The sequence below is a fragment of the Oncorhynchus mykiss genome, chromosome 17, assembly GCF_057628025.1.
Source record: "Oncorhynchus mykiss isolate SJ-2025 chromosome 17, ASM5762802v1, whole genome shotgun sequence".
In the NCBI taxonomy this organism is placed as follows: domain Eukaryota; kingdom Metazoa; phylum Chordata; class Actinopteri; order Salmoniformes; family Salmonidae; genus Oncorhynchus; species Oncorhynchus mykiss.
The window spans coordinates 3,670,575-3,689,084 of record NC_143038.1 but is presented as its reverse complement, the minus strand read 5'-3'; the positions used below and the strand labels follow the sequence as shown (position 1 = coordinate 3,689,084).

Below are 18,510 nucleotides of genomic sequence, written 5' to 3'. Positions count from 1 at the left end.
CTTCAGATCAATAGCGAAAGCACATTCGATGTTCTCGGCTCCCCATGTTGGTTTCAACTCTCTGAACCAGCTAGAGGTCAGGGGCCAAGCCTCTACAAACCACCGTGAGGACACACACACATCTCCGAGGTCCATTACCTACTGCACTTTACTTGTAAAGAAAAACATTTAGCATAACCTCACACAGAATGTGCCGAGGCCGTAAAGACCTTGCTGAACTTAACACTAGCAGGGCTAGAAGCTTGACCCCTGAGCACATAAGAGGCATACTTTCTCCCTGTGTTGTTTTTTTCTCACGTACCCTACGCATCTTCAAGGTCAGGCTATAGACACCTAAAGCTTGGGTGGTCCAGGGCACTTTGTCTGCTGAGCATGTGTGTCATCACCAGTGTCAGTGAGCTGATGGCGAGCTAGAATATCTGTCGGCAGAGAGCATCAAAGAATTGACATACACCACATTTTATGGGGACACACCACAACACAGAAAAGGTTATGACCCACTGGTAACAACTTCAAAATCAAGCACACGGGCAGTAAATGCCCACCATATGCTGGCCACATGGGTGCCCGCCGGTGAACAGTATTCATAGCAGCTTGAAGTCAACTTGTAAGAGGACAGAATACAGAAGCTCTGTGGGTGTGAATACTGGCCGCAGTGACATATAAACCACACAGGAGCTTAAATTGGCAATCTGCTACCACATCACCCTGATATCAGGGTTGTCACCAGCGTTGTAGGGCATTGGTGAGGGGAGAGGGCCCGTGACTGATGAGCCAGGAGAGTGGCATGTTTACGAGCTGCATGAAAGCCGGGCTCAGCGGAGAACAATGAAGCCCAGTGAGAAACATCATTGCCAGGACACACCCTTCAATCAGCCCAGTCGACAGAAGGGACTTGACCGGGATTGGTGCAAAGTGTGAAATGGCCACTAAAGAGGACTAACAGGTGGAGTGGGCAACGCCCTCGACTAGAGCCAGGTGTTTAGAGGCCATGCGTGGCAACCTTCTGCAAACTGTCAACCAGTCAGCGTGATGGATGGAGGGGACCGATAGCGGTGAAAACGGGATCGGCTTCAGGAGCAGGGTAATGTAACGGCCATAGACACGGTGGCATGACATACTGTAGGCCCATAGGTATGGTGGGTCCGTGAGAGGCCACAGAGGGGTGCATCTAATGCTCCCACCTCTCAGCCCATCGTCGGCGTGCCTGGAGCATGTTTGCCAGAACAGATTTCATCAGTAGATGAACTGCACAGCCCCTATCCTCCAGCTAGCAACTCTCGTGCGAGTAAAGAACAAGGCAAGACAGAGAGAGGGGGTATAACTCCACGACTTCAGAAGGTCAGGCCTCTTTGGTCTCATGCAACATACACTGGAACCTAAATGTGTGAAAACAAATGACATTTTAAAAGCAAATACCATTGTAAAAAAAAAAAAAGTTTCAAAAACTCAGTGAAAACACAATAAAATACCAATGTTGTCTGACGCAACATACACTGGACCCTAAAACTGTCAAAACAAACAAAACTTTGAAAGCAAACACCACTGTCAAGGAATATTCTTTATTTATTAATCGTGTGAAGAACCGAGCCCTGTGGCACACCTAGTACCAAAAACACCACATTAATCAGAGAAATTGTACTTGCAAACTTACTAGCAGAGTATTGCCGAGTCCATGAACGGTCTCCTGTTGCCCAGGTCATTGTCCTCTTGCCAGGGTCCCAGGGGGGCATGGGGACATGCTTCAGTGGATAGCTTGAAGAGTCGTTGGGGCTCATGACACGGAGGAGCAGCAACGTGGCCTTGGAGTCATGCTTGAGCGGCCGAGCACCCAGCCTGTCACTGTGCTGATGTATGTGCCCGCAGGGTCACGCTACGCTCAGAGGGAAGCAGGCAGCAGGGCCTTGGCCCTCACATAAGCCTCTCCCCAGCTGATCCACAACGCAGGGTGCCAACTGCCAACACAGCTGCTGAGGACAAGCACACGTAATGATTGCTACCACCAATGAATAAGAGAGCTATCGGAGTCTTGGGAGTTAATGTTAATGTCCTGAATCTGTAAAAGTAGATACATGTTAATATTAAACCTAATATTCACATGGTCATCCATTATGACATACAGTATAACCCAGATACAGAACATGACCTTGGCTGGATTTCTCTGGAGCTGGTAGGTGGCGGTCTTGCTCATGTCGGGGCGGCCGTAAATCAGGGATTCCTGCTGAGGTGATGTCAGTCCTTTACATCATGTGTTGTGGCTCCCCACTGTGTGGACACGTGGGCACAGCTTTTCTAGAGCCTTTTCACAGGGGGAGGGAGGGGACCCACATGTCTGACCATTTACTGGAAAGAGAAGTCAGTTTATGTATGAGTGTACGGTATGTTTCAAAAAACATGTGAGCCCCGCTTGTCATCTCTCACTCCCACATCCAGCTACAACAGGCAGTATAGAGAAATGTTGTTTAAAAAAAAAACTTTGACAACCAAATTTGTGTACAGAATTGGCCACTGGCCAACACCATTGTGTTCAGTGCTGCAGTGGATCAGATCAAGCTAATGGCCCCTCGCTTCTCAGAAGCTCTTATAAAGGTTACAGGCATGAATGCTGTGACAAACAAGAACAGAATTTGAACATACAAACACTGCGTAGGAATTCTGCTTGAATTTATGGTAATGTGACAGCTAGCATCTGCGCTAGTATGCTCTGATAATAAATTAGGGACTCTCCCACTGGGCTGACTGATGTTGTGATACAAACAAAACAAAATATGATTGGCTAGTTGCCCTTGTTATAGCCTTAATGTATCAATGCAACTGTTACAAGATATGTTAAATATATGTTTAATTTCAAAGTCAAATCAGTCTTTTGAAAATAATCGTGAATTATTTTTTTAGGTCAGTAAAACCCCCATTACAGTACCAAGCACTCGCACCTGGTTTTGCAATGTTTAAAACAGATAAAACCCAATAACTTTACAAAGAACATGGAAATTAACCAGAAAAATGTACACAAAGAAGACAGATAGGAGGTGCTACTTTTTATTTCACATCAGAAGCATAGGTTTGTTCGGCTTAAAAATGAATGTCCAAAAAGTATCAGCATACAGCATTATGGGAAAGTTGAATATGATATTTTGATACAGAGTTGTTTTTGTTTTTTTACAAAGAAACTCAAAGAAACAAAATGTGTATTTATTATTAAGGTAAATACCAGGTAGATAGCAGGCTGGAAAATACCAATCGCCTCAAAACGTCAACATTTTAGGAGCTTAAGACGGTCCATTGGGAAGCCTCTTGAATACACAAATAAATGAACGGTGTCTTAACCTAACGAGTGGCTTCTTCATATCAAGAGACTCCGGTTATGTTCCAATATCCACACATTCTTAGAATTATGATAGTGTGGGTTTCAGAACTGAGCTCTATTGTGATCCTGCTGAGAGAATGGCACCGTATGATCAATGTCAGTCAGATTTTATCCCAAGGCAGGTGATGGACAACCCTGTAGATCTAGGTCAAGAAACAATATGCTCTGCATCCGAAAGATTTTATGAGTTATATGAATTTATATTGTCCACATGCACAAAATTTACAGCCTTGATTATTCACGGTCCCATTCGGGAGTTTTATTGCTATTTTCAAATTCTTGTTGCTGATTTCTCGGTCGATATATCAGCAGATTCCTTTTGAGGTGAATCTAGGGGGAAGAAGCCGAACAATTCAACCACAGTTCTCCTGATTGCCATGTTTGGATGCTAAAAATAGCTTCATAATATTATGTAAAATGAATGTCAATGAAGAACGTTACGCTGCGTCATAAAAAAATATGCATTTCTGCTTGAGTCGTAGACTCGTAACGAAATCCTACTGCTTATCGAGTATCGTTGCTAATTTAGAAAACGGATGCTAATTTAGACGTTGGGTTTTATGGTTAACTGTTATTAACACCTGCATCATGACGGAGTCGTCACTCATGTTTTTATGTAGCAGCAAGTTTGTCACCCAAAGCTGTGCCAAAAATGCAGTTGTACACTTGTTGCTTTTTTAAAAAGACTTGCATCTTGGCTATAAAGATGTCAACACTATTAATCTGGAACAGAAATAATATGTGACGATCAAACTTTAGTCACAAAAAGCCCCCCCCCCCCCTTCATTCTCTATAGGACTTATTGGAACGATTTCATTCCACAACATCAGGTAGCCTAAGCCTGCTAAATATACTAAACTCAGCAAAAAAAGAAACATCTCTTTTTCAGGACCCTGTCTTTCAAAGATAAATCGTAAAAATCCAAAAAACTTCTCAGATCTTCATTGTAAAGGGTTTAAACACTGTTTCCCATGCTTGTTCAATGAACCATAAACAATTAATGAACATGCACCGGTGGAAAGGTCGTTAAGACACTAACATTTTACAGACAGTAGGCAATTAAGGTCAAAGTTATGAAAACTTAGGACACTAAAGAGGCCTTTCTACTGACTCTGAAAAACACCAAAAGAAAGATGCCCAGGGTCCCTGCTCATGCTGCAAGGAGACATGAGGACTGCAGATGTGGCCAGGGCAATAAATTGCAATGTCCGTACTGTGAAACACCTAAGACAGCGCTACAGGGTGACAGGACGGACAGCTGATCGTCCTCGCAGTGGCAGACCACGTGCAACAACACCTGCACAGGATCGGTACATCCGAACATCACACCTGCGGGACAGGTACAGGATGGCAACAACAACTGCCCGAGTTACACCAGGAACACACAATCCATCAGTGCTCAGACTGTCTGCAATAGGCTGAGAGAGGCTGGACTGAGGGCTTGTAGGCCTGTTGTAAGGCAGGTCCTCACCAGACATCACAGGCAATAACGTCACCTATAGGCACAAACCCACCGTCGCTGGACCAGACAGGACTGGCAAAAATTGCTCTTCACTGACAAGTCTCGGTTTTGTCTCACCAGGGGTGATGGTCGGATTCGCGTTTATCGTCAAAGGAATGAGTGTTACACCGAGGCGGAGGGTCCTTCATGGTCTTGGGCATTGTGTCACAACATCATCGGACTGTGCTTGTTGTCATTGCAGGCAAACTCAACGCTGTGCGTTACAGGGAAGACATCCTCCTCCCTCATGTGGTACCCTTTCTGCAGGCTCATCCTGACATGACCCTCCAGCATGACAATGCCACCAGCCATACTGCACGTTCTGTGCGTGATTTACTGCAAGACAGGAATGTCAGTGTTCTGCCATGGCCAGTGAAGAGTCCGGATCTTAATCCCATTGAGCACGTCTGGGACCTGTTGGATCGGAGGGTGAGGGCTAGGGCCATTCCCCCCACAAATGTCAGAGAACTTGCAGGTGCCTTGGTGGAAGAGTGGGGTAACATCTCACAGCAAGAACTAGCACATCTGGTGCAGTCCATGTGAAGGAGATGCACTGCAGTACTTAATGCAGCTGGTGGCCACACCAGATACTGACTGTTGCGTTTGATTTTGAACCCCATTTGTTCAGGGACACATTATTCCCTTTCTGTTAGTCACATGTCTGTGGAACTTGTTCAGTTTATGTCTCAGTTGTTGAATCTTATGTTCATACAAATATTTACACGTTAAGTTTGCTGAAAATCGCAGTTGGCAGTGAGAGGACGTTTCTTTTTTTGACGAGTTTATTATCACTATTCCAATGATATTCAACTCCTAATTGTTGCACAAAAACATGAAACCATGTGCAAAGCCATAAACACATACACTGAACGAAAATATAAACCGCGACAGGCAACAATTTCAAAGAGTTTACTGAGTTACAGTTCATATAAAGGAAGTCAATCAATTTAAATAAATAAATTAGGCCGTAATCTATGGATTTTACATGACTGGGAATACAGATTTGCATCTGCTGGTCACAGATACCTTGAAAGTACCTAATGTGACCACCATTTGCCTCATATAGCGCGGCACATCTCCTTCGCATAGAGTCGATCATGCTGATGATTGTGGCCTGTGGAATGTTGTCCCACTCCTCTTCAATGGCTGTGCTAAGTTCCTGGATATTAGCGGGAACTTGAACATGCTGTGTACACGTCGATCCAGAGCATCCCAAACATGCTCAATGGGTGACATGTCTGGTGAGTATGCAGGCCATGGAAGAACATTTTCAGCTTCCAGGAATTGTGTTCAGATCCCTGCAACATGGGGCCATGTGTTATCATGCTGAAACATGAGGTGATGGCGGCGGAAGAATGGCACGACAATGGGCCTCAGGATCTCATCACGTTATCTCTGTTCATTCAAATTAACATCAATAAAATGTCATTGTGTTTGCTGTCTGTAGCTTACGCCTGCCCATACCATGACTCTACCACCACGGGGCACTGATAACGCTGACATCAGCAAACCGCTCGCCCCCACACAACGCCATACACAGTGTCCGCCATCTGCCTGGTACAGTTGAAATTCAGGATTCATCCATGAAGAGCACACTTCTCCAGTGTGCCAGTGACCATCGAAGGTGAGCATTTGCCCACTGAAGTCAGTTATGACGCCAAACTGCAGTCAGGTCAAGACCCTGGTGAGGACAACGAGCACGCAGATGAGCTTCCCTGAGACGGTTTCTGACAGTTTGGGCAGAAATTCTTTGGTTGTGCAAACCCAGTTTCATTAGCTGTTCAGGTGGCTGGACGATCCCGCAGGTGAAGAAGTTGCGTTTATAGTGTATTTTTGATTGGTGGATATTAGTAGCTAATTAGCAATTCTCTTGCCAGATATCCGTAAGCCTATTAGCAGCGTTTGCCAAATGCACGGCTTGCAGAGACGCTTTGTTTGTCCAACCCTCAGATTTATAGACTGTTTTGCATCAAGAGCTAAAGCAGGAACTTTATGATTGATGATGGGTAGCCTATTTGGGTATTTCAGTAATAATAAACGCTGGGTAGCCCAGTGTTTATTAATACTGAAAGAGACTCATTGGCTGTTCAGATAGGTACACTTGTATCTTTATGCTGTGATATCATGGTATTAAAAGGTATATGAGAACATAGTACCAAGGAAGAAGGGAGCGGGTATGGGACTAGGTCACAGAGCAAACCAATCCATGTCAGTCTGTGTATCACATCATGCCAAAAAAAGACTTCACCTACATACATACAGTTGAAGTTTACATACACTTAGGTTGGAGTCATTAAAACTCATTTTTCAACCACTCCACAAATTTCTTGTTAACAAACTAAAGTTTTGGCAAGTCGGTTAGGACATCTACTTTGTGCATGACACAAGTAATTTTTCCAACAATTGTTACAGACAGATTATTTCACCTATAAATCACTGTATCACAATTCCAGTGGGTCAGAAGTTTATATACACTAAGTTGACTGTGCCTCTAAACAGCTTGGAAAATTCCAGAAAATGATGTCATGGCTATAGAAGCTTCTGATAGGCTAATTGACATAATTTGAGTCAGTTGGAGGTGTACCTGTGGATGTATTTCAAGGCCTACCTTCAAACTCAGTGCCTGAGCCAAGACCTCAGAAAAGAAAATATAGACCTCTACAAGTCTGGTTCATCCTTGGGAGCAATTTCCAAACACCTGAAGGTACCATGTTAATCTGTACAAACAATAGTACGCAAGTATAAACACCATGGGACCACACAGCAGTCATACCGCTCAGGAAGGAGACGCGTTCTGTGTCCTAGAGATGAAAGTACTTTAGTGCAAAAAGTGCAAATCAATCCCAGAACAACACAAAAGACCTTGTGTAGATGCTATCTATATCCACAGTAAAACTAATCCTATATCGACATAACCTGGAAAGCCGCTCAGCAATGAAGAAGCCACTACTCCAAAACCACTATAAAAAAAACTGACTACGGTTTGCAACTGCACATGGGGACAAAGATCGTACTTTTTGGAGAAATGTCCTCTGGTCTGATGAAACAAAAATAGAACTGTTGGACATAATGACCAACCATCGTTATGTTTGGAGGAAAAAGGGGGAGGCTTGCAAGCCGAAGAACCCATCCCAACCATCAAGCACGGGTGTGGTAGCATCATGTTGTGGGGGTGCTTTGCTGCAGGAGGGACTGGTACACTTCACAAAATAGATCATGAGGATAGAAAATTACATGGATATATTGAAGCAACATCTCAAGACATCAGTCAGGAAGTTGAAGCTTGGTCGCAAATGGGTCTTCCAAATGGACAATGGCCCAAAGCATACTTCCAAAGTTGTGGCAAAATAGCTTAAGGACAACAAAGTCAAGGTATTGGAGTGGCCATCACAAAGCCCTGAACTCAATCCTATAGAACATTTGAGGGCAGAACTGAAAAAACGTGTGCGAGCAAGGAGGCCTACAAACCTGACTCAGTTACACCAGCTCTGTCAGGAGGAATGGGACAAAATTCACCCAACTTATTGTGGGAAGCTTGTGGAAGGCTACCCGAAACGTTTGATCCAAGTTAAACAATTTAAATGCAATGCTACCAAATACTAATTGAGTGTATGTAAACTTCTGACCCACTGGGAATGTGATGAAAGAAATAAAAGCTGAATTAAATCATTCTCTCTACTATTATTCTGACATTTCACATTCTTAAAATAAAGTGGTGATCCTAACTGACCAAAGACAGGGATTTTTACTAGGATTAAATGTCAGGAATTGTGAAAAACTGAGTTTCAATGTTTTTGGCTAAGGTGTATGTAAACTTCCAACTTCAACTGTACATACATGCGCGTCTCTGTTTGTGTCGTCATAAGTCATCGCGGACTGCTAATAGTACGCTGGGTGGACGGGTAAGGTTTAAACAAAGTGTTCCCGGTATAGGACTCGTAATACATTTGAGTAGTTTTGTCCATCTTGGGGTGTGTGCCAGCCGGCCCGCTCGGTGCATTACATGAGGGGAGGAGGGGCTATTTTTAAGGCAGAGGGCACAAAAAGAGCAGAGTTACAGCATGTTAACCTTTAGGGTCAGGTCTGATACGTAAACCCACCCCATCTAAAATAAACTCAGCTGAACTCATGCTGGGGAAAATAACTCCCTGCCTGAGAACCAGTGGCCTAGCCCCAGTGAGAAATTACTCCTCAGTGGGCCGTTCCTGGGTCGGTAGAAGCCGAAAACAGCTGGGGTACAGGTGACGAAACACACATACACACAATGCCTAGTGAAGTTTAAAGGGTCATTACACTTCCAAATTAAAGTTTGTCAGATTTTTTCAGACATCTACAGTAGTCTCATGTCAAGACAAAAGCACGTCCCTCGACATTGGGGCAGAAAACAGTTCAGTGGACTGTTCATGGGCCTTGGCTGGGGCGGCAGGAGCGGAAACAGTTCAGCGGGCCGTTCATGGGCCGGCAGGGGCAGAAAGCACATAAGTGGGCTGTGGCTTGGATGCCAGAGGCACCCTCGCATACAGAGCAGGATTGGTACTGTCGAAGAATAATATACGTCAAAAACATGATATCACACTGTTCCTTTAAACCCTCCTTGTTGCACCAACAACAACGCAGCTACTTTGTATTCTCTCTTTGCTACTTTACATTCTGTCGTAGACATTGCACGTGGAATGGAGTTCAATACGTCTCTCTGTGCTAACTGATGTGTACTATATACACTGCATCTGAAGTGGCTAGGGCAGATCTCAGGCACTAGGTCAGTACAGAGCATACTATAAGGACACTTCTATCCCTATAGTCAATACAGGGGTCTCTGGGGAGTAAACTGAACCACCGGAACACTTTTCTCTGCAGCGCTGAACGGCATAGATTAGCTAGACCCCCCTGCCAGCACCCATCAGTTGTCAATCCTTCTTTCACTCTGATCTAATGTACTGGAACAGCTGTGTAAGAGGCTTAACCATTCATCTGGACTGACAAGCCATTGTTCATTGTGATTTATGACACATAATGTGTGAAAGAGGATAGTTTGTTGAAAGGTATGGTGATGGCATAACAATGCCAATATCGATATGTCCTAGTTAGAGCTATGTTAGATATTTATCTTTCGGGGAATTACAAAGGCACGGGGGGGGGGTTGCAGTGGAAAGGTGATTAGTCATTCAAACAATTAAACCTAACAGATAGGTAATTACAGTATGTAGTATATTACTTAGTATCAATGATGTTACAAAGTAAACTTGATAAGGAAGGTAGGTTCCAGCTCTGTCAGTGATGACCACAATACCTTAGTATAGCAGGATAACACACTATCCCCATCACCTAGACCAGACAGAGGGTAGAATTACACCAACTTTCCCACCAATATCTCTTTGACAACTTGCTTATTCTAGGATGCCAACTCAGAGAGGTTTCAGCATTGAGCTGGTACCTATATGGTTTGGCTGCTAGTGCTAGCGTTGAAGTAAATGACAACATCTTGGTTACAATTGGACAAAAAACATATATTTTTGATGGGAGTCCTTTTTTGGAAAAGTGCACTGACTATTACATTGTATAAAGTAGCCAGGTTCACTTTACTAATACAATTTACATTACTTAAATCATTATATTTTTTTAGAAAACCATCTTTGAGAAACTGAATGAATTATTACTTTATAGGCGCTGAGACACAAATATTGCGGCTGTGCAGCCAAGTTGTATTGCACTCTTCAAAACCTTGTATCCGGGTAGCTGAAACAAAAGAAAGAAAACCTTTATCAGAAGAGTTCAAAGCACATGATGTTTGACAGGAAACAGTGAAGGAATGTAACACCACAGTGTTCCCAAGCCGCACGCAATCTTTCCCACCATGACCCAGTTTTGGAGGAATCAAAGCATTTGAGTGGGAGATAATGAGACGAAACCCCTTCCTTGTTTTCATGGAATAAATTTAAAGGAAAACCCATAATGATCCAGGGACAATAAACCACAACATAAAAAAGACTGGGAAACACTGAGACATCACTATGCAACAACAACAACAACATACCACAATAACATCATTATTGACCGATCATGATATATTGCTTGCTTGATTATTATTAGAACTGAACTTGATTAAGATTCACTCCACCAGCCATAGCTGTTGTCAATAACAGCATAACAACAGAAGCTTAACCAAAGGATTAAAATGAAGTAAAACCTAAAGATCAAAGTGGGAAAGAGGGCTTACAGATTCAGCATCGTGCTCCAGTCCTGTATCATGATGTTCCATCTCATCATCTCGGAATTCCTTTATTAACTGTATGGAAAATAAATGGCTACATTCACTTCTCAGAAATCAAAACAACAAACACTCAAGACAAAGTACAGTGTGCATTATTAATTTATAGGGGTAGGGTTTTACCTGACCAGGAAAGTACGAGGGTCCTCACTAGCTACTATAGCCACAAAGTCATAAATCCAACCCATTTCTACAATTTATCTTCTTGAAATCTGATTTTAAAACTTACCCTAACCTTAACCACACTGCTAACCTTATGCCTAACCTTAAATGAAAGACCAAAAAGCCTACATTTGGACTTTTTGGCTGTGGGACCTGACTTTGTGGCTAAAGAAAGCTACTGTAAGAGCTACAAGTAAGAGCCTTAGCTGGGGGACAGAGTTTTTCTTGATAGAGCCCAGCCCTGGTCAGGAAAAACTCCAGGGCCCATGGTACGAGGGATGGTTCATTATCTTACTTTTAACAGCTCTACGTATCTGTCTGGGTCCTCCTCCATGAGGGCTCTGATCTGGCTGTTGTAGTGCTCTGAGATGCTCTCCTCCACAGCCACAGTACAGGCCATGGCCCCTTCTTTACCCAGTAGAGCGGTGCCTGCTCCTGCGGGGACACACAACAGAATATGGTCTATCACCCGAAGTACCATATGTATCATACTGTTGTATTGGATTATTGTCTCATTGCAACAGAACTCACAGACACAGTATACATTACAATGGGACGTGTTAAGTGCTTACCTACAGACCCATTTTAATTCATTAAATCTAGGCTACTTATTTTACAATGTAAAATATACATCCATTCCCTTTGTTTATTTGTCAGGCATATGTGACAACTGTTGACTGTATGGAGTGAAGCCTTGTTCCTTACCAAGTAAAAAACCTGCAACGTTCCAGAGGGGCAACAGCAACGTTGGGCGAACTCTGTTCTCTGCAAGGATCTCATTGAATTTGGCAAGATGCTTCTTCTCTTGATCCCACATTTCCTTGAAGCATAGTGAAAATGAATATATAATTGAGGATGCTGGAATGACAACATTTTGTTTTTGTGGGTCACCAAGCACTGACAACATGATTACATCCATTCACTTTAATTGTTGTCTTGAAGTTAACTTTGGGGATACTGGAATGGTAGCCAATAGTGACTCATCTAAAAACCAAAACAAGTAGTTAGGCTATTGCCGTCTGCAAGAATGTAAGAAAAGTAGCTACATCTGTGCATGTGTAATGCAGAATACCTATACCTGAATAAGCGGTCCTGTCTGTGACCTTCCCAACACTGCCATCTGGCCGGCGTAGATGCGGTTGGCACCGTATTCCCCTGCGTGGTCCACCCGCAACATACTGTGCAGCAGAGCCTTCTCTGCTTCGTCGCGCGGGGGCGGTATCACACTGTATGCCCGAGAACTGAGCTGTACTGGTAGTGCTTCAAACAGGACGAAAGGGTTTGTTAAAACATGTAGCTATTTTACTTTGCAGTCGAACGTGTCACCTGCATTACAGTTTTTTCTTCTTCTGCAGAACAACATAACTGTTAGCTATAACGACTGAAGTGTCTCACCCCTTACAAAAGCACCATGTAAACAAAAGGTGAAATTGCCAGCTAAGTTAGTTAACGTTACGTTTGGTTAGCTAATAACTAGCTCTAGCTGCAAAGCTCACTTGAGCTGCTATGAGGATGCAAGCAAGACAGAAACTGACCACTGACAAATTGTATATGACTAGCTAAGCCATTCGTAGGTCAGCATTCATGTATGAACACTGAGCAGACTTGTTTTTAGCATTGTAGCTAGCTAAACAGCATTGAGTGCCTACCTCTGTGCTTCAAACAACATTGTCCTATCCTCAAAGGACTGAAAACATGCGTCCACTCAATGTGTGCAAAAACGGCTCGTTGCATTGTTATGTGGCTCTATTATTCTGTAATTAATATTTGTTACATATGCAGGTTGTCATTGAAATGTGCCTGCTTGTGGAGATGGCGCGGTCAAATGACGTGACTTCTTCCATGGTTTAATAGCGGCCCGCAAATAAAGATTTAAGGTGCATGCCGCCACCTACTGTCCTGGAATGTGTGGTCAATCACGGTTTACATTAACTCTACATTGATTGATTTATTTTAATTTAACTAGGCAAGTCAGTTAAGAAAAAAATCTTATTTTCAATGACGGCCTAGGAACAGTGGGTTAACTGCCTGTACAGGAGCAGAACGACAGATTTGTACCTTGTCAGCTCGGGGATTTGAACTTGCAACCTTTCGGTAACTCTAACCACTAGGCTACCCTGCCACCCCGTTATAGACAGTGCATTCGAAAAGTATTCAGACCACTTGACATTTTCTTCATTTTGTTACATTACAGCCTTATTCTAATCTGGATTAAATACATGTTTGTCCTCATCAATCTACACACAATACCCTATAATGACAAAGCAAAAACAGGTTTTTAGAAATGTTTGCAAATTTATTTAAAAAAAATAGAATTACCTTATTTACATAAGTATTCAGATCCTTTGCTATGAGACTCGAAATTGAGCTCAGGTGCATCCTGTTTCCATTGATCATCCTACAGATGTTTCTATAGCTTGATTGGAGTCCACCTTTGGAAAATTCAATTGATTGGACATGATTTGGAAAGGCACACACCTGTCTTTATAAGGTCCCACAGTTGACAGTGCATGTCAGAGCAAAAACCAAGCCATGAGGTCAAAGGAATTGTCCGTAGAGCTCCGAGACAGGATTGTGTCGAGGCACAGATCTGAGGAACGGTACCAAAACATTTCTGCAGCATTGAAGGTCCCCAATAACACAGTGGCCTCCATCATTCTTCAATGGAAGAAGTTTGGAACCCCCAAGTCTCTTCCTAGAGCTGGCCGTCCGGCCAAACAATCAGGGGAGAAGGGCCTTGGTCAGGGAGGTGACCAAGAACCCGATGGTCACTCTGACAGAGCTCCAGAGTTCCTGTGGAAATGGGAGAACCTTCCAGAAGGACAACCATCTCTGCAGCGCTCCACCAATCAGGCCTTTATGGTAGAGTGGCCAGACTGAGGCCACTAAACAGTAAAAGGCCCATGACAGCCCGCGTGGAGTTTGCCTAAAGACTCTCAGACCATGAGAAACAAGATTCTCTGGTCTGATGAAACCAAGGTTAAATTCTTTGGCCTGATTGCCAAGCGTCATGTCTGGAGGAAACCTGGCACCATCCCTATGGTGAAGCACGGTGGTGGCAGCATCGTGCTGTGGGGATGTTTTTCAGCGGCAGGGACTGGGTTACTAGTCAGGATCGAAGGAAAGATTAACGGAGCAAAGTACAGAGAGTAACCTGCTCCAGAGCGCCCTAAGAACACAGCCAAGACAAGTGGCTTTTGGACAAATCTCGGAATATCCTTGTGTGGCCCAACCAGAGCCCGGACTTGAACCCGATCGAACATCTGAAAATAGCTGTGCAGCGACGTGTCTGAATACTTATGCAAATTAAATATTTACGTTTTTGATTTTTAATACATTTGCAAAAGTTTTTAAAAAACTGTATCAAGAACTACTTAGTAGATCCCTCCTATTAGATTTGCCAGAAGATAAATGAGTAAATACATACAGTATCTACACTGTGCTAACAAACCTCCAAACGAGCTTCAACCCCATACAACACTCCTTCCGTGGCCTCCAACTGCTTTTAAATGCCAGTAAAACTAAGTGCATGCTCTTCAACCGATCGCTGCCCCCACCCTCCCGCCCGACTAGCATCAGTACTCTGGACGGTTCTGACCTAGAATATGTGGACAACTACAAATACCTAGGTGTCTGGTTAGACTGTAAACTCTCCTTCCAGACTCACATTAAGCATCTCCAATCCAAAATTAAATCTAGAATCGGCTTACTATTTCGCAACAAAGCCTCTTTCCCTCATGGCGCCAAACATTCCCTCGTAAAACTGACTATCCTACCGTTCCTTGACTTTGGCGATGTCATTTATAAAATAGCCCCCAACACTCTACTCAGCAAAGGGAATGTAGTCTATCACAGTGCCATCCGTTTTGCCACCAAAACCCCATATACTACCCACCACTGCGACCTCTATGCTCTCGTTGGCTGGCCCTCACTACATATCCATCGCCAACCCCACTGGCTCCAGGTCATCTATAAGTCTTTGCTAGGTAAAGCCCCGCCTTATCTCAGCTCATTGGTCACCATAGCAACACCCACCCATAGCACGAGCTCCAGCAGGTATTGCACTGGTCATCCCCAAAGCCAACACTTCATTTGGCTGCCTTTCCTTCCAGTTCTCTGCTGCCAATGACTAGAACGAATTGCAAAAATCTCTGAAGCTGCAGTCTTATATCTCCCTCGCTAACTTTAAGCATCAGCTGTCAGAGCAGCTCACCGATCACTGTACCTGTACACAGCCAATCTGTAAATAGCACACCCGACTACCTCATCCCCATATTATTACTTACCCTCTTGCTCTTTTACTCCCCCAGTATCTCTACTTGCACATCATCATCTGCACATATATCACTCCAGTATTAATGCTAAATTGTAATTATTTTTGCCTCTATGGCCTATTTATTGCCTACCTCCCTACTCTTCTACATTTGCACACACTGTACATAGATATTTTGTGTTATTGACTGTACGTTTGTTTATGTGTAACTCTGTGTTGTTGTTTTTGTCGCACTGCTATGCTTTATCTTGGCCAGGTCGCAGTTGTAAAATCTGAGCACAATTCTGACAGGTTGAACATCCTCCACGGCACTGGAGGGCAGCTACTATTGCCAACATTCCAACAGAGTATACAGACAGTTCATCTGTTTGTCTTCTACATACTGTATCTGCACATAAAATTCATGAAAGTAAACACCTCCTCCTGTATGACCACTATCTGGGTCCTTGGAGCCATCTGTGAAATGGGGTAAAAATGCATAAAAGCGTCTACCAATGTAATTGTAAACCAGTTTCCCTATATCACTGACATCGGGCCAATGTTGATCTAATCCAAGGTTAGATCAACAATAAGAGGTTAGATCAACAATAAGAGGTTAGATCAACAATAAGAGCCAGTAGTAACCACGGAGGAACATCCCCCATCACCACAGGAGAGCCAAACTCCAACTCCCTCAGACCACTCTCCTCAGCAAGCTTTCCAACTGTTCATCCAAAGCCACTGCCTTGTCTACTAGTATTTTCCCAACATTCATCTAGAACAATAACAGTGGGCTGAACCACCTCACAACCTTTCAGTCTAATCAAATAAAATTAAAGTTTATTTGTCACGTGCGCCGAATACAACAGGTGTGGTAGACCTTACAGTGAAATGCTTACTTACAGGCTCTAACCAATGGTGCGAAAAAAAAGTATGTGTGTGTGTGTGTGTGTGTAGGTAAGTAAATAAATAAAGAGTAGCAAGGCTATATACAGACACCTGTTAGCCAGGCTTATTGAGGTGGTATGTACATGTAGGTATCGTTAAAGTGACAATGCATAGATAATGAACAGAGAGTAGCAGAAGCGTAAAAAGAGGGGTTAGCGGGTGGTGAGACACAATGCAGACAGCCAGGTTAGCCAATGCGCCGGGAGCACTGGTTGGTCGGGCCATTTAGGCAGTATGTACATGAATGTATAGTTAAAGTGACTATGCATATAAGATAAACAGAGAGTAGCAGAAGCGTAAAAGAGGGGTTGGGGGTGGGGTACACAATGCAAATAATCCAGGTAACCATTTGGTTAGATGTTCAGGAGTCTTTTGGCTTGGGGGTAAAAACTGTTGAGAAGCCTTTTTGTCCTAGACTTGGCACTCCGGTACCGCTTGCCATGTGGTAGTAGAGAGAACAGTCTATGACTGGGGTGGCAGTGATGCAACCGGTCAGGATGCTCTCAATGTTGCAGCTGTAGAACCTTTTGAGGATCTCGGGACCCATGCCAAATCTTTTTAGTTTCCTGAGGGGGAATAGGCTTTGTCGTGCCCTCTTCACGACTGTCTTGGTGTGTTTGGACCAATCTAGTTTGTTGTTGATGTGGACACCAAGGAATTTGAAGCTCTCAACCTGCTCCACTACAGCCCCGTCGATGAGAATGGGGACGTGCTCGGTGCTCCTTTTCCTGTAGTCCACAATCATCTCCTTAGTCTTGATCACGTTGAGTGATAGGTTGTTATTCTGGCACCACCCGGCCAGGTCTCTGACGTTGTCGGTGATCAGAACTTCCACTGTTGTGTCGTCAGCAAACTTAATACCGGAGTGGACTGAGCACGCACCCCTGGGGAGCTCCAGTGTTGAGGATCAGCGTGGCAGATGTGTTGCTACCTACCCTCACCACCTGGGGGCGGCCTGTCCGAAAGTCCAGGATCCAGTTGCAGAAGGAGGTGTTTAGTCCCAGGATCCTTTGCTTGGTGATGAGCTTTGAGGGTACTATGGTGTTGAACGCTGAGCTGTAGTCAATGAACAGAATTCTCACATACAGTGCCTTGCAAAAGTATTCGCCCCCCTTGAACTTTGCGACCTTTTGCCACATTTCAGGCTTCAAACATAAAGATATAAAACTGTATTTTTTTGTGAAGAATCAACAACAAGTGGGACACAATCATGAAGTGGAACGACATTTATTGGATATTTCAAACTTTTTTAACAAACCAAAAACAGAAAAATTGGGCGTGCAAAATTATTCAGCCCCTTTACTTTCAGTGCAGCAAATTCTCTCCAGAAGTTCAGTGAGGATCTCTGAATGATCCAATGTTGACCTAAATGACTAATGATGATAAATACAATCCACCTGTGTGTAATCAAGTCTCCGTATAAATGCACCTGCACTGTGATAGTCTCAGAGGTTCGTTAAAAGCGCAGAGAGCATCATGAAGAACAAGGAACCCACCAGGCAGGTCCGAGATACTGTTGTGAAGAAGTTTAAAGCCGGATTTGGATACAATAGATTTCCCAAGCTTTAAACATCCCAAGGAGCACTGTGCAAGCGATAATATTGAAATGGAAGGAGTATCAGACCACTGCAAATCTACCAAGACCTGGCCGTCCCTCTAAACTTTCAGCTCATACAAGGAGAAGACTGATCAGAGATGCAGCCAAGAGGCCCATGATCACTCTGGATGAACTGCAGAGATCTACAGCTGAGGTGGGAGACTCTGTCCATAGGACAACAATCAGTCGTATATTGCACAAATCTGGCCTTTATGGAAGAGTGGCAAGAAGAAAGCCATTTCTTAAAGATATCCATAAAAAGTGTTGTTTAAAGTTTGCCACAAGCCACCTGGGAGACACACCAAACATGTGGAAGAAGGTGCTCTGGTCAGATGAAACCAAAATTGAACTTTTTGGCAACAATGCAAAACGTTATGTTTGGCGTAAAAGCAACACAGCTCATCACCCTGAACAC

The 18,510-nt window shown here is 43.7% G+C and overlaps 1 protein-coding gene across 1 annotated transcript; it reads right to left on the bottom strand.

Moving 5' to 3' along the window:
- Positions 1-9,854: 9,854 nt before the first annotated feature.
- On the bottom strand, positions 9,855-13,150 carry LOC110493493 (NADPH-dependent 3-demethoxyubiquinone 3-hydroxylase, mitochondrial). Its single transcript, XM_036949403.2, has 7 exons — positions 12,948-13,150; positions 12,377-12,558; positions 12,004-12,118; positions 11,594-11,733; positions 11,086-11,154; positions 10,526-10,604; positions 9,855-10,193 (listed from the first exon to the last, which is right to left on the bottom strand). Exons 1-6 carry the CDS (start codon positions 13,030-13,032, stop codon positions 10,527-10,529), a joined length of 669 nt encoding a protein of 222 aa, XP_036805298.2. The 5' UTR covers positions 13,033-13,150; the 3' UTR covers positions 9,855-10,193; position 10,526.
- Positions 13,151-18,510: the final 5,360 nt, after the last annotated feature.

Coding starts and splice junctions, on each gene's coding strand:
- LOC110493493 (XM_036949403.2), bottom strand. CDS start 13,032: ATGCAACGAGCCGTTTTTGCACACATTGAGTGGACGCATGTTTTCAGT. Junction 11,734..12,003: donor CGTTGCAGGTTTTTTACTTG/GTAAGGAACAAG, acceptor GTGTCCCCGCAG/GAGCAGGCACCGCTCTACTG. Junction 10,605..11,085: donor TGGAGCACGATGCTGAATCT/GTAAGCCCTCTT, acceptor CTTTTGTTTCAG/CTACCCGGATACAAGGTTTT.